Raw genomic sequence first — 16,956 nt, 5'->3', positions numbered from 1 at the left:
GTATTTACTGGTCCACTTACTACTTGGTTACATATTCAAAAATCACACCACACAAACCATTCATAATTTTCCTTCCATGTCACTACTTTGTGTTGTTGTCTATTAAATAAAATTCCAATAAATTACATTGAAGTTTACAGTTGTAATGTGACAAAATGTGAAAAAAGTTTACACGGAATATATCTTTTTGCACCGTCCTCCATTTCATATGACCTTTGTTCCTTTTTGTTCAAGTACTACCATATCGTAAACTTGACATGTAATAAAGCCTGTGGATTAAATGAGAAACATTTTACCTTGAATGCAGCAAATTGACAAAACCTAAAAACAAATCCTACCCTCAATACAAAAGTCTCTAAACATCCCAGACCTTTAACCAGTTTGTCAAATTATACACTGACCAATTAGACTTATTTTCCTTAAAAATATTCAAGACAAACAACATTTGAATGGAAGAACTTTAAACAGTTGGTGATCAACATCTAAAATGTCAACAACAAAGGTCACCTCACTAAGCTAATTTGCTTCCTCATTTGACTGAGATCAAAGTTTGCCCTATAAAGACATCAGCTCTGGGGAGAACAAGAAATGCTATTACAATCAAACATTGCTCTAAAACATTCCCTGTAGTTATGCAAGAGATTGCAAAGATTTAATGATGCAACTTTTACACTGCAATGAGGTTAAATGCACCAAATGTCAAGTAAAATAACAAATAGAAAACACATCTCAAGTTATTTCTTTAATTTCTAGAAATTGTTTGGTCGATGGAAATAAGGGAAGACCAGGACTGTCTGACCCCATTTGTCTAAACAATGTTTTCTCCTTGGAGGTAATGACCTGAAAGACAGAATTTCAATTCCATTCCGTTTCAAATGTCTAGATCCAGCTAATCACATGTCAAGGACATCCAGAGATGGAATGGAATGCAACAATATGCTCTGAAAGTGCACCTGGTTTGTATTCCATCCATGCTTTTTGTGTGTAAAAGTAGAAATGCTGAACTACCTGCTGGTGCAGAAGCCTCATATCAGCCACCTCCCTCTGGTCTTCCTCATGCAGCCTCCTGAGCTCCTCACAGGTCTGCTTCACATGGTTGTGCTCTCTAACCAGCTGGATGTTGTGTTGCCTCACAGCCTCCAGCTCTTCTTTTAGCTGGTTGTGGTCACTCGCCAGACGTCTGCAAAGAATATTAGCAATACTAGAAAAGTACTGAGCTTGAGGAAGCCTTTTCTAACAACACAATAGAATTCACAGTTACAAAAAAAAAACACCCAAAAACTTTATTCTGTAGGGAATGGCTTTGAACAGAGATATTTTTCTTGAAGTTATCAGTGTGTTTTAGAAGGGGGAGCATTTATCAGGTGCAGCCAAGAGGCCAAACTGTCAAATCAGGAGGAGCTGCAAAGATCCAAAGGTTAGGTGGGACAATTTTGTAGACATGGGAGTTGCAAATGCAGTGGAAAAAAATTGTTTCTCAGAATATCTGTGTTAATGTGGCCCATTTTGTCTCTAGTTCCAGATTTCTTTATGCTGAAGCACAAGCAGAATAATGCAGCTCTTTTCTCTATATGAAATTAACTTATACACATGGCTGTTTTAAAGGAATTATGTCAGTCTAATTAAATACTCCATGGGATCAGATAACAAGTTTAGACTTAAAACTATCTAATTTGGCTGAGTTGAACTATTTCTCTATGCGGAGAAACTGCTGTACTTTGATTATTCCCCACTCGATTTTCTTCATTAAATGCATTATGCAAATATAACAAAATAAAACAAAAAGAAAAACATCATCACTCCTTTAGCATAATAGCAGGTGTTGCTGAATAAAATGCTAAAAGTAAAACTTAAAATAGTCTTGCAATGTTCTTTTTGTTGTTGTTAATATAAACATGAGAATAGTCATGTTTAGCCTCTTTAGCCCATAGCCACAAAAATCCTAATTATATCACAGAAAATATACAAATAATAATTAATTACTAATGCTTGTACATACTCAACATGACCTACTGATATAATTACAGTTCACCATCAGGTATGAATGGGATTTCCTATTGACCTGGTGCTTCATGGATAAATGCAGGGACAGACCAAACAGCAATAAATAAATACTTTCTGTCAAGAGCAAAACAGGCCCAGAAGGAGCGGCTTAAACACGGCAATAATCCTTCATCTGTTCGTTTGCATTGGGGGGCAGATGTTGGTTGCACACAGTTTGGGGGAAGAGTATGGCATCACTAAATCACACAAATGGACCAGCCTTTCCACCATGTCTACTCCGGACAGCTTATTCCACAGACCCATAAACACTCCGTTTGCAGCTTTATCCACATGGCACAGATGCTCAGCCATGAAAAGTGTTTTATTAATGAATACAGAGGTCAAACGGGCATGAGCAAGGGATGCAATTCTGATTTTAACCTACTCTCTGAATCTGGTGTTATAGACTTACAAAAAGAAGACTAAAACCTGTCTAACCAATCTGCTGGGATGAGAATGAGTACATACAGCAAAAGAGAACTGACTGTTAAAAAATGTACAAAAAACATCCCATAAAGCAAATTTTCCACTTACCGATAAAAGTCTGCCTTCTTGACAGCCTCCTCGCACCTCTTCAGAGTGGTGCTGTGCTGGTTCTGCAGGGACTGCAGGTCCGCCATTGCCTTCATGCACTGCAGCTTTAGACGCTCATAGTCATGGCCTGATCTTGAGTTTAGTCTGTTTAACAAAGGGTAAAGGTGGAAGCAAAATAGTGACAAAATCCCAGTTAGGTTGAAGAAAGTCACATGCGAGTAAGAGCGCAATCACAACAATCAAAATTTCTGCCGACAGGAACAGAAAGAAAGAAAAATTTAGTTACACAAACAAAGCACAATTTAACAATTATGCATTTAGAATAAACTGGCTACAACATTAGCATCAACAGATCTCATAAAGGAAATTACAAATTCTCTAGATATAAAGAAAAAAACATTTCACACCAAAAATCATTAAATATCAGCCACTTGTTACAGTATGGGAAGAGAAGGACAGGTTTTTTAAGAGGTTTTTCAATAACAAGCAGCCATTTGAGAAGATGTGGTGTACCACTGAGGTCTTGGCGCTAAACTATTTAATATACTGTATGGATATCAACAGTATACAATCAACATTCATTGTAGGGTCCATCCTGTAGCAACTTTTCAAACTACAGATGTGTCTCAAGTTAAAAAAAAAGTAAAACTCATTACAAAGATTCCATATTTGTATTACTTTACTTTATTTTGCCACTGTAATGACTGTTTTATGTTTTGCATCTTTTAAAATACTTCGAATTGCCTAGTTGCTGAAATATGCTAAACAAATTAGCTTGTCTTGCCTGGTGATGTTTAACTTTTACATTTGTCATCACATGAGGCTAATTCTTTTTGCAAAGTGCCGTGTCTGCATTCTGATGGACACTGATGTAACCCATCAACAGAAATAATGAGTTTTATCGAAGTCAGTCCTGGAGTCTCCCTGGAAATTTTAGAGCACTTCATGTTTCCATAGGCCAGTCATTTTCCAAACAGAATTCTTGCAACTATCCATCTTGTCAAAAGTATCAGCATTACATTGTTTACATATACCTGCATTCATCAATAGAGTTTCCAGCCGTAGGGAGGGCCACACGTTTGAGCAGTTCATCCCTCTCACGAGTCACTTGTCTCAGCTGGAACAGCACCGTCTCCATCTTTTCACTTGTCTGATGGACGTCGACATGGGCAGGAAGAGGGGAAGAGGCTTGACCAGAGGTACCTGCAGGAGTCAGCATGTTACTGAGGGTAAAAGCCATCCACAAACTGCAAAAGATGGAGCAGTTCATCCTATAAGACAAAACTGTTTACGTAACTATTTCAATTGAAAATTAGAATGAAAAAGCAGCCAAAAAAAAAAAAAAAAAGGCAGATTTTGGTCAGGTCACAGGACACATCTCTAAAAATAAAGAGTATTTGTCATTGTGTTCATTTGCAAAGTGCATACATTCTCAAATGTAATTATTTATATGAAGTGTGAAAAAATTACAACTTTAAAATTATAATTTCACTTTTGAATGCTGCAATAGGTATTGCACATTTTGATTGATTGATTTCCAACACAGTTGTTACAGCGCAGATTTGGGTTTTTTCCACAGCATGTGCTGCTCAAATCCTCTGTCCCTGGGAGAATGATCAAATGAACCAACTCTGCGTGTCTGTGTGTGTGCATGGTACTAGAGTGTTTCTAAATCGTTCTCACATCTGTCTAATCACTTGCATGTGCTCACAGTCTAAATAGCAAACAACCAGTCACAGTGTTATTTATAAAACTGTGGTTGGCTCCTCAGAACAGACTGCTTTTATCTAGGGGGGGTAGAAAATGTTTTGTTTCACAAATCTTTATACATGTTAAATGTGTAACTCACCAGGGGTGCCACACTCACCCAAGCTGCTGAGCGAGCTGCTGCTCTCCGAGTCTGATGGCATGGTGGACAGAACGCTGTAAGTAGACCCTGTGGGACGAACAAAAACATTAAAGTTAGAGCCATGGCTGCATTATGGGTCGATGATTATCTCCGGCATTGTGTGGCACATCAAGGTTCCACAGCTCGAGTTACAATCAAGAACCTTTAGTGGGAAAAAAAGAAGTCCAGCTGGAGGAATAAAAGCTGGGACTTTCCCCAACTTTGGATGACAAGCCTGTGGGCTTACAGAGTGTAGCCAATTATCAGTTGGGCAGGAACTTTGAATACAGACTCGCCAGGGCCCCAAAGAGGCTGCAGTCTTCGAGCTTCTTCTTTTATCTCCTCTGACAACAACACACCATCCTCTATGTAAAAGCCCCTTTACAGAGTACAGTGATTTATAATTAACTGTAATGAAAGAACACTTAACATTATAAAGAAGACCATGAAATTTGACTAACTGATGAGAGAGTAATGACGGAACAGAATCAGGTTGACTATAAAATGCAGTTTATTTTCAGTTATTGGTAATTCACTTGCTAATTTTCTCAATCCTTTGAATAGACGAATTGCATCTAGAATTTTTATGCAACAGGTCAAGAAATTCTGATCAAGCAGTGCAGTTGTAATTCATCATTACCGTATGTGGGGAAAAAAACATACATGTAATTCTGATACTATTGCAATCATATTAATTGGGTGACAATTTTGCTTTTTTTGTGAGCTATATGCTATATAGATCTCTAAAAATGTGCATTAGGTGTAGACATCAAGATCAGTCAAAGTAGAGTCTGAATGCATGGCACTTGAAATATAAGATCTGACCAATTACTCCATAACGTTCACGTACAAAGACTCTTTGCTCTCCTGCCCACTTAAGGTGAAAAGTAGGATTATATGGATTTTGCCAAAATAAGCTCAGTTTAACTGTAGGAGAATCAATAAAAAAAATACAAAATAGTCTCTAAAAACAATCAAAGTTTTCATGACTTTCCTAAGTGCTGTTTGGTATTAAAAAAGGCTTTCAAGTGAGGGAAGGTTTGATGAAGACAGAACCAAAGAGCACTTGCAGTTCCTGATCCAGAGTGAGAAACCACAAAAACACCCAATGAAAGGAGCCAGAAAAGACAGCTTTCCAGTTGAAAAAATTTTTTTTAAAGTTTTTTTTTATTTCTTTTTTTTTCACAAGTTTTTGTGAAGATTTGCCTGTCGCCCAAGTCAAGCTGCTGGAGCGTGGCATCTGCAGATCTGGTGTGGTTGAGTTCATCATTTTAGTAAGCTAACAGTCCGCCTCCAGACCACAAATTCTTTCTTCACTGGTGGTTCTGGTGTTGAATACTGATGGGTAATTTTGGTAGATCTATAAACATTTTTTTATTTTATTTTTTTAATTTCTCCCCTGCTCTAAAGTGAAAATTACTAATTATGCCATAATTAGTAATTTTCACTTGCCAAGTGAAAATTACTAATTATGCCATAATTAGTAATTTTCACTTTAGAAAAATTACTAATTATTTTGTAATTTTTATGGTGATGGCTCTGTCATCACCATAATCCCAGATTCTTTTTGTTTTTGAGAATCTGACAGGTTAGCAATAACCATTAGGTTCATAATCAATATTCACACTTAGAGTTTATGCCACTCATTTCCTGCCTATCCCTCTCTCAGCAAGTGTGTGAAATGCATTACTTTTTAGCAATAAAAAACATGGGTACTTAGTAAAAAGTTGCTACTGGTAGATTTGATTTTTAATTATTGGTTCATACTACTCTTTCATAAGTTCTACAGCTCCTCCATCCTCTTTTTAATCCTGAAAAAAATATATGAATCTCTTCTTTAAAAAGTGCAATTGTTATCTCAAATGAAGAGGTAAATAAATCATAATTTACATGGGTTTTGGCAACATATCAGACTGATATGTTTATGTATACTTTAAAAACACTGGGATATACAGCTTTCATTAACCCAAAAGATTTGTCATTAGGTCCAAATAAAAAAATATATATATATATGATTTAAACTGGTTCAATAATGCAAAGTCTGTTAAACTCTTTCCAACAAACTACAGATCAAATAAATTCTAATAAAGTGCTACAGAGAGCTGGAAATTTGGTTTAGAAGGCTGGCCTTGATCAAACAACCAGCACTGCACATTTACTGACGTCTTACTTGGCGGACGAATGAACAGCTTATAGTTTGGTTAAATCAGCATCTTCCATCCATGATGTGAAGCAGTCCAGTGTAGATCTGGGGCAGCCAGGACCATGACAAACGATTCTATTTACCCAAGTCCCAGTACTCCAAATAAATCCCCGCCTGGCTGGGTTCCCTCTAACTAAGGGATACTATGAGCAGAGACTACATGGAGCCAAGCTAACATGCTTCACTCTTGTTTTTTCTCCCAGCAAATGACAAAAAAAAGAAAAGAAAAGACTGATGTGCCTCAGGAATCGTACCATCCCATAGATCAAGCTCTTTTTGTTCTAGCTCCAGCTCGAGTTTCCCATGACTTTGACAAGGTGTGCTGTGTTTGAACTGTGGTAGTCTTATGACTTTGAACAAACTGCAGTCCGATACTCGTCACTTAGCTGCTTTATTAAGGTTTAGTTGCTTAGTGATTCGTTTATTTTGTTCTCCTAACCAGGTTTTTTAAAAGTGGTTTGGAGAAAGGGTTTTCTAGGCTTTCTGAAAGTATTTTAAAATAAATGCTTTCTTTTTATATGTGGCAAGTACTTTACCATTTTGAGAAAATGATTTTTTTCTCCCAAAACATCCAACTATGACCTATAATATTAACACATACAGTATCTTACAAAATTACCCATGACCCTTAAATTTTTCCACATTTTGTCACATTGCAACCACAAAATATACAGCTGATCCTTGGGGTCTTGTGTAATAGACCAACACAAGGAAGCACATAATTGTGAAGTCGTACAAAAATTATACATGGTTTTCAGAGATTTTTGGACATCTAGAAACTTGTGCATTTTTTGATTGAATGAACAGTTCCTGAATAGAAATTGTTCAAACTTTCAAAAGCAAAACACTATGCACACAAAATATGGACGGTGCGATCACCCAGGCCAAACATGGTTCTGTAGAATTCTTGTATTTCTCGGGGATTGAACACAAACAAAAAAACAATCATTTAAAAGAATTCAACATCCAAAGCCTAATGAACCATTATATTACAGAAAAGTTTAAATTATTTTTGCAAAGGTTAGACTTTGTGTTTCATGTTTTCTAAAAATCACAAGTAATTGTGCCCAAACATAAAACCCAAAAAAACTCATTTATTCTTCTGAGAAATCAAAAGCAATCTGTCTAGAGGGAAACTATTTTGCATTAAATAAAAGGTTAGTAATAATGGACACGTGTTTAAGGTCATTTATTAGTCACTGATTAAACAGCAGCATAAAAATTTTCCTTGCAATATACGGTAAGTAAATAAAGCAAACCTTACAGTGAGCTGGTTCGCGAAAGCGCTGCTGTTAAATTTATAAAGTGACGTGCACTCCCCCATTCAACACACAATTCTGATTTTTGCAAAGAGAAATTATTGATGACCAAATGCTGAAAAGGAGGAACAAAAAAAAAATCTAATTAATTATTGAGAGGTAGGGTTAGGCAGAAGAGTCAGGTGATTCTTTTTTTTTTTTACACCAAATATCTTACATTGCTTCAGACCTACTTTCAATTGAAGCAGCAATTAGAAACACCAGTTTTTGCCATTTGCTTTGTAGAATCGAATTTTTTTCTTCTTTTCACATAAACATGAGTTATTTTCCTCAGCAACTTCTGGGGGCAGTAAACCCTGGACTCACTAGTTGGAGGGAACAGTTATTTATTGAATTTTCATTACTTTTACATTATCTGAACAAATTTAAACTGAATTCCATTACACAGATAAAATGGCAAATATATATATGCATAACACTGAATATTATTGATGTATACAAGCACTTCTAAATGTGTAGGCTTCCTTTTTGGTCAAAGAAAAGAACAGAAATAATTTTAATTTACTGGAGAAATTTAGGCGTACAAGCAGGTGTTCCTGTCTCCCAATCACTTGGAATTCAAAATGATTTACATAATGAAAACATAACATTAATGCAAGTGCAGAGGCTAAGTAAAGGAACGTGATGAAAAGTTGGAACACAGACTTAATGCTGTTCCAGTAATATTACTCGAAGACAACTCAGAATTTCAGCATTTTTGCAATTTTCTGGAACTTGTTTCCAGATTAGAGGAGGGTAAAAACTGAGACTCCTTCTTCATGTTTGGTTCTGATTCTGATGCAGAGTAGACTTGAACTACGAGAGATGTGGTCTGGAAGATTGATACAAGGACGGCAGCAGATCATTGATTAATAAACTAACAACATAAAAGTCTTTTCAATCATAAAAATCCCAATAAAATTAATTGAAGAACGTAGTTGTAAAGAAGCAAAATGTGGATGAGGTCCACATTTTGCTTAGCAAAAAAAAGTATATTTGTACAATGAGATACTCCAAATAAACCAAATCTTCAATATTGTAATTTTAGTTAGCTAAATATTTTACAAGTTACTGTAAATTTAAAGACTCACCATCTTAACATAATATATGGTTTCAACAAAGTTGTAAGGAAATATCAGTACTAGTGATATCACAAACAAAATACAGAAGCTAAAAAGATTTTGCTGTTGAAAATAATCCCAAGTTTTTCTTTTGTAGTTTGAAACCAAGATAATACCCGACCCATGATACACACCCTGATAATCTGCTGCCATCATATTATTGTTCCTGATGAAAAGGGAGAAACAATACATAAACAAAAAGGGTTCTCCTGTCAAGCCCTAGAGCAATGGTTATATAAAAGCAGCAACTATCTTAGTTTATTAAATACACATAGGGCTTCAAAAAATGGTGTTACATGAATCATATTACAATTTTAGGGACTTTTTCTACCACAGTATACATTTCAGAGTTGATATTTGAGAATGACCCAGAGTTCACCAGTAAACCTGTCCACATTCATTAATTTTGGGGGGGTTTTTTGCGACTCATACACATTTAAATGTTTTAGATACACCAATAGTAACAGGCTTTGGGTTTCCAAAGGAAAGGCCCATGTTTAGGCTGTGCAGTGGAGGAACCTGTCTGCCCAGTAATAAAGGTTACCTTAGCACATTTGCAGCCTTTGTGTCTACCAACAGGAAGATGCACATTACAGCATGTGCTCTCTTGAGCTGTGATGCGTTGTGGGATCCCTCAACGATCCCACAACGCATCACTGCACAGACATATTTTATCACATGGCAAATTAACAAAGCATGCATGCACATGAAAAAAAACTAGCTAGATGTGTAATTACACAATGAATACATTATTTAACACCTTACTGAGTTCTCCAGGCATGATACAATGGTTAAGGCTGAACTGAGCATCTAGCAGTGGAAATACTAAATCTTCTGGCCTGTAAAGATGCAGTGAGGAAGACTGCTGAGCAAGGAACATGTACCAATGTGAATTATGCTGCTGAATACACCAAGAACATGAGATAAATCAAAGTCTATTTAGCTTACAGAATTCACAGATGCAGAGGTATTTTCGAAACGTAAGAATTTACATTTCAAGGAGAAAGACCTTCATAAATAGTCATTGTGGAGTGAGAGAAAGAGAACTTTTAAAGACAGTGGGTCGCAGAATAGTGATGTGTTAATGATGTGAAAATGAGATTTCACATCATTAAAATCTTTCTGAATATCTGAGGAAAAAGGGAGTAATATACTAGAGATGCAGCGAGACAGTTGGCTGATTGCAATTGGATGATTTTATGCTTGACCTAAAACAATCGATGGTAGGTTTTGCAGTATGTCTTCCCCTTTTCCTTTCTGATTACTGTGAATAAAGTTGGAAAGGTGTAAATGAAGTAAACTTTTATTATTTTTGGCTGCGTTTCATTGGTACAGAAACTGCGGTACCACAACATTTGAGTTTTTACTGTATTTGTAGATTTCCACTGATATATAGCGAGAGAACTCTGTGACTAGACTATTTGTGAAAAATCTTTTCTTTTTTTTCTTTTTTTACAATATTCAACATACTCACTTTGTCAAAACAGTGAAATTTCTATTATCACCACTAGATGAAAAAAATATATGTATTCTGGAAGTTATGATTCATGGTACTTAGAAAGGAATCGTATTCAGCTTAAATGGGATAAAAAAATAAATATGGACCAAAAATCTGCCCAATGCGTCTCAGGGCATTTCTATTCCTGCTAACTGCTTATCGAGAATATTCAGTGATAAAGGTTTAAGTCCCACAAGCTAAGTGTTAAAGTATTATTTTGTTTAAATTAAAGCATAAACCATGGCATTTCTCATGTCGTTAACAAATGACATTTCTTTATGCAATTCGACCAATTTTAGACCAGATAAAGTGCCCATGAAGTCAAAGGCATTCATAGCTTCTGAATTTATTCAAATTTGCATGTCAGACTATAAAGTTTGCTATGTATTGCAAATTTTTTGCTCAGGTCCCTCTTGAAAATGAGATCTAGATCTCAACGGGGTTTACCTGATTAAATAAAGGAATATAATAATAAAGTTCTCATCTGATGAGAGTACCTTCTCTTGCATATGTCGTGTCCCTTACAAAGCTTCCATTGGATTTTTTTTAATTAAAATAAAATTAAGTTTGTGTAACGTGACAAAAAGTGGAAAAGTTCAAGTGTTATGGTTAATTTTGCAAGCCATTGTTGTGTGAAACACAGACCACTCATTTATTGCATTTAATCAGCCAACCACAGTTTATGTAACAATGCAACTCTGTGTTGCAGCAGAACAAATCCAGCTGATGTTCTCCATTCTTACACACATTTAATTCTTAGCTCATTCATTTGACTTTGACATTGGGGTAATTGATTTTGTCACACACACACAATTGAGCCAGTCATGTCACTTTATTGATTGTTTGAATCCATTTCTTTTAGGTCCATTAAGTCGCTTTCACAAAAAGGCTGGCTGGGAGTGCTTTTAGTGACATAACAAATGCGACACGCATAATAGTGTGTGTATAAATCACATGACGGCCCAAAGGGAAAGTTGTGCCCTTTATCAAGTTGTCAATAAGTCTGTTTTACTATTCCAAGAAGAGTTTCGAAATTGTTTTTGCGTTAATGTTATTTTATGGAGCAGCTTAGCTCTTTCTGGTAATTAAACAATACATAAGCGTTATGAGTGTGGCTTACCAGTGGTGCCATCCAGCAGCAGGGAGTGCAGGTGAGGGTGAGTCGCCTCTAGAGCCGTGCAGAACTCCGCGAAGCAGTCCCGGTCCTTGCTCATCAGTATCTTCAGGAGAAGGTCCACTTTCTCAGAACCGGAGACGCAGTGGTGTCCCAGCTCCATCAGCTCTGACTGACTGAGGGCCCCACGGCGAGACAAAACGTCCACGACTCGGTCCGCGTCTGTTATGGACTCCACTAAGTTCTGGTAGCATTTCTCCAACAACTCTTTATGTTGAAGCTCCATCTTCCTTCCCCCCTCCTCCTGCTTGTCCCCGCTTCGAAGTCTCTCTCCGTGTTAGTCGACCTCACTTCGGGCAAGCTACTGAAGACTGTCCCGCTCGACCCACTCGGGACGGTTTTCAACCCGAAATGAAGGATACACAAGAAGAAGCCATATTTGTTGCCTGAGGCTGTTGACTGAGCAAAGATGACAACACATTTTTTTTTCTCTCCCCACCCGACGCCCGACGCTCCGTCCTTCTCGAGAGAAAAATAAATAAACCTCTGCTACTTCAAGCTGGACTGTGACGTGCTACGAAGGGAAACTAAGCCAGAATTTGAGTTCTTTCAGCATTTTGGAAACTGTAAAAACTCTCTTACAGCCCTGTCTGTGACTACAAACTCCGCCATGTCTCACCCTACAAGTAACCGCATCGATTCTGCAACCAATCATATTTCTGAGTCATGGACATTTAAGGTAAATATGGGCGGAGCTTAGTTCTTAAGAACACCTGGCTCCCCGCCTCTGTTATCACAGATATTATAGTAAAAATAAATGTATCGGCAACGTTGTATGGATTAAGTATTTATTAACATTGTCATGCAAAAGTAATCACACCCTCAAACTTTTTTTCTTCTTTTTTTCCGTGACACCACACAACTCCAGTGTGATTTCTTAGACCGTGATAGACCGTCGCAAAACAAAGACCGTGATAGACCGTCCAATTGGTTAGTGGAAGAAAAAAGTAGTAACGCCACACTGAACAAAATAGAGGCTTTGAATGACCGAAAACTAATACATCAAGGTGTTTAGTTTTCCGACATTGTCTCCACAGTAGTGTCAGCATCATGCTATGGGATTGCATTTCTTTAGCAGAGGCAGGATTGATGTCCGTGTGTTTTGGTATGGCTTAGTCAAAGCTAAATCACATTGAGAATAAGGATTAGAAATGTGGACTTGAAATTTTGTCATAATATTTAGTGATATTTATTTGGATAATGATAAAAGTGTTAATATAGAAATAAGTACCATTTCTTTGTAGTTTTTTTAGGCAACATGTTCAGCTCTGAATGCATGTCACTTTTAAAAACATACCAATTTTAAAATAGGCTTGGAAAATTTTAATCACTAATCTGTGCACACATTTAATTAGATTTTCAGATGTATTGATATTTGTTGATGTTCTCATGAAACCAACAGTGGAAATTCAATTTTTTTTTTTATCTTTGTCACGACAAACCAAATTTCTTATCATAATAAGAACACTTCCCCAATAACGATACAATAAATTACTATTTGTGCACCAAACTCTTGTGCAGTGTCTGTTCTCTATTGCATATAGAATTTTGCCTTCAAACTAAACTGTAAGTTTTGTCTCTCATCCAACCGGAGCTGTTTCACATATTTTTCTGTGTCACATAAATGATTGGAAACTTTGTGCAAGTTTTGTAAAGGCTAGACCTGTGAAATAAAATTTTCTCTCATGTCTGTCAGGTAAGCTATTTACTAATTAAGTAGCTTTTGAAGGCAACTGATTGGACTTGGTTTCATATAAGACAAGTAAGTAAGTAAGGAGAATGGAATACAAAACAATGTAAATGCATATTTGCACAAAAGGCGTAATAATGATGAGCAGTAACCAGTTATAAATTATATTGAGTTATTGTACTGGTCTAGGGTGGGAGGTACATATTTGTAGATATTCATGCACCACTTTGTGTCGATCTATCAATTGTGGTTGTAACTTGACAAAGAGCAGGGCCGGCCCAAGCCTCCATGGGGCCCTAAGCAAAATTTGGTTTTGGGGCCCTCTATTTCTGCTAACAATGTGGACCGGCTGGAATCAACAGTTAGAATATTAGATAATTCGCACACCTGCTATAAACCTACTGCATCTCTGATAGTGCTGTTTACATTATATCCTTTTCCTTTTTATACATTACCAAGGCAAATTAAAACAAACCTTTATTTTGGCTTTTTTTCTATCCTTCCTCTTTTCTTTCTCCCTGAAGGATAAGTGCTTTTTTGAGATATTGTTTTCTTTACTTATCTTCTGCTGGAGCTTTGGATATTTGGATGCGCACCACACATTGCACGACAGCTCAAATTACCGGCGAAGCGTGCATGACCTACCGCGGCCACCAGGGGGCTCCCAAGAGCATTTTTTTTTCTTTTTGTCCATAAAATAAAGATTTCTACATACATCATCAAATATTTATTATTGTAAAAACAAATCATTTCATTATGAAATTGTGTGCATTTCTTATTATAATGACATAGGCCCACTGAGGGGGCCCCTTGGTGGTGGTGGGGCCCTAAACAGCTGCTTAGTTTGCTTATTCCTTGGGCCGGCCCTGACAAAGAGCAAAAAAGCTCAATGGATATAAATACAATGAATTGTAAAGCATGTTGTTAGTTATTATAACTGTATTTTTAAGCAGCTTCACTGCATTGTATTTATGAGGATTAGGAGTCTCATCTGTAGCAAGCTGAAACATACAGGAACTGACTTTACAACTTAGCACAGTACACAGTGTGCCTGTACATTTAAGTTTAAACACTTTCAACAATGTTATGTAACATCTCAAATAATTTGCTCTGCCTGCTGGTGAAATCCATTTGGTTCTCACCAAGCGAGCTAGTTGCCGTATGTAGGAATTACCGTCCCTGAAGCATCAAATCAGCATGAGGGGTTGCAGTAAAAACATTAATGAACACATTTTGTGATTTTTTTTCCTGCCTGTAGTTAATTTGCTATCCTCTTTTGTGTGTGCAGTCATTTTATTGTTTAAAATTTGACAAGGCTGCATGCTCTTTGTTATTGTTGCACAGAATACTAGAGGAAATATGTTAAGCTTCCGGACAGCGATATCTGCTGCCACATCTCATTATGCGTTTGTTGTCCATCTAATCCTGGGGGTTTGTAATTTGCTTGTATGCACTCATGAAGTTTAAAGCAGGATTAGGCCCCTGGCAACCAAATGTCACTTAGTTGTACAGTCCCCATTCGACAGCTGGAGAAAATCCACTGCAAATCAACAATTCAGCCAATATTTACTGATTGTCAAAACTGCAGTGATTACATGAGTGACTAGCAACAAGAACTTAAAAAAGACATATATGAGTTGAAGTTTTCATCTATTTCATGACTCGTGTGTCTATGAATAACATGTAGCATAAAGCAGACAAATATTCTTTGTCTGCTTTATACATATACGGCACCTTCCAAGATTATTGACACTTTTTTAAAGATGTGTACAGTCTTAAACTAAATGTGTCCATTATTATAGAAGCAAAATCATTTTATGTCCTAGTATCACAAGTATGTCATTATGATGTATTTCCACATGCACAGACAGTAAAGTTGTGGTATTGGTATACACTAATGCATACAACCTGTTAAAGGCTAATGCAACTACAATGCTGTTGGGATTTCACATGCCAATCATTCATTTACTGCACATGAGTCCGGTACGTGGGCTGCAAAACTGCAAACAAGACACCTTTGAATAAAGTCATTTAAGATCGCAGAAAAGCCCATTGGGTGCCTTATGACCCCTCTGGAAAACCTTGCCACAGCACACAGAATAAACAGAGCAGAAAACATCTTCAAGAACCAAACCCATCTTCTCCTCTTTGACGTGCTGGAGATGCTACAGCCTGCCAGAGTAGAAACAATAACTCCAGTTTTAGAAACAGTTTTAACCAACCGTCATCTACACAATCGACAAACTTTGAAAAGTTTGTTGTGAGGACTTTTCACTCCTCACTTCGATATGTATTTGTGCACTTTTATTGCATCAAGTATAATTATAGTCCATAGTTTAAACATATTAGCATTCTGCTTTTTTGTGTTTGTGTACATTGTTTTGTTTATGTTGTGTAATAGAAATGATTCTGACAACTGGAATCATAATTGATCAGGTGAAACTAAAACTATTTTGCAACATAACAAACGTTTAATATGTTGAAAAGCATCTCAAGATGAAGTTCTGTCATATTAAAAAAGTGGTTATGCAAAGTACTAAAAGCAGAGCAACTAATAAAATGGAAATCTTTCATCGGTAAGTAAAGGTTCTCAAAATAATGGTGGATTTAACAATATTTTTTATTGTAAGATTAGTTTAGTCATGCAATAAAATGTCAAGATATTTGAGGATTTTTTATGTCACACCAATAAGTGTCTTAGGAGCTATATCTGTTTGCATGTAGCCAAGCTGTGCATCTTTTGATCACATCCACGTTAATATTTAAAGAATATTTTATAGAAATCAGGATCAGGCAGGAGTGCAGTCTCCTAAAATAAAAACCTCATGAAAGCCCCTCCTTTGATTTCCTTTTGACCTATATTTCAGGAGGTATCAGTGCAGACAGCACTAGCTGAATGGAGAATACACATATAAAACGTTAAATATTTATCCTTCTTTGTCGTCAGGCTGGTGGGTTCTTTTCATTTATGTGAGTAATGGTGAAGTTAGAAAAGAGAGGCCATTTGTCTCAACAATACTTTCCCTCTGAGGCTGCACTTTAACGCGAGTGAACAAGACAGAAAGAAGACTTTAGGACAGCCACATCTCCTATTTATAGCCTTTAGAAGAGCTCTGTGTTGCATATCACGTAAAGCACAAAGTGGACCTGAACATCATTTTACTTAGTAATTTTACAGTAAAGGAAATTGCTTACTTTAGCCACATACAAGGCAACTTTGAACACAAAGTGATGTTTGAGATGCACAGAGAAGGAAGCTTGCAAAACAGTCACTGTGTAGAAAATTTTGAAAATCCAATGTTTCACACAAAATAGCAAACAATCAATATGTGCTAAAGCTACATTTATTGACATAAAAATGTGGAGTTCCACAAGAATTGCATTTTAATTTCTACATTAATGACATTTGTGGAATATCTGGTAAGCCACATTTATTGGGAGTAGATTACACAAATATGTTTTGTTCTAGAAGAGTCTTAAAAATTGTAGCAGAAAATGTGGTAGGTG

The 16,956-nt window shown here is 36.6% G+C and overlaps 1 protein-coding gene across 3 annotated transcripts in view; it reads right to left on the bottom strand.

The window, feature by feature from the left end:
- LOC102225144 (disks large homolog 5-like) overlaps positions 1-12,464 on the bottom strand; it is a 31,389-nt gene extending 18,925 nt beyond the window's left edge. Inside the window, exons 1-5 of one of the 3 annotated variants that reach the window (XM_023341501.1) lie at positions 11,706-12,464; positions 4,445-4,513; positions 3,612-3,765; positions 2,578-2,721; positions 1,009-1,180 (exon numbers count right to left, since the gene is read on the bottom strand). In XM_023341501.1, the coding sequence (XP_023197269.1) occupies positions 1,009-1,180; positions 2,578-2,721; positions 3,612-3,765; positions 4,445-4,513; positions 11,706-11,985 (819 nt within the window). In that variant the 5' untranslated portion in view covers positions 11,986-12,464. Of the gene's footprint in view, positions 1-1,008; positions 1,181-2,577; positions 2,722-3,611; positions 3,781-4,426; positions 4,514-11,705 lie in introns of all 3 variants that reach the window. The other 2 variants (XM_023341499.1, XM_023341500.1) reach the window with 2 other exon arrangements.
- Between the last annotated feature and the right edge of the window lie 4,492 nt (positions 12,465-16,956).

The sequence above is a fragment of the Xiphophorus maculatus genome, chromosome 10 (assembly GCF_002775205.1).
Source record: "Xiphophorus maculatus strain JP 163 A chromosome 10, X_maculatus-5.0-male, whole genome shotgun sequence".
NCBI classification, from domain to species: Eukaryota; Metazoa; Chordata; class Actinopteri; order Cyprinodontiformes; family Poeciliidae; genus Xiphophorus; species Xiphophorus maculatus.
Note: the sequence above shows the minus strand (reverse complement) of the source record. Positions and strands in the feature narration are given on the sequence as shown.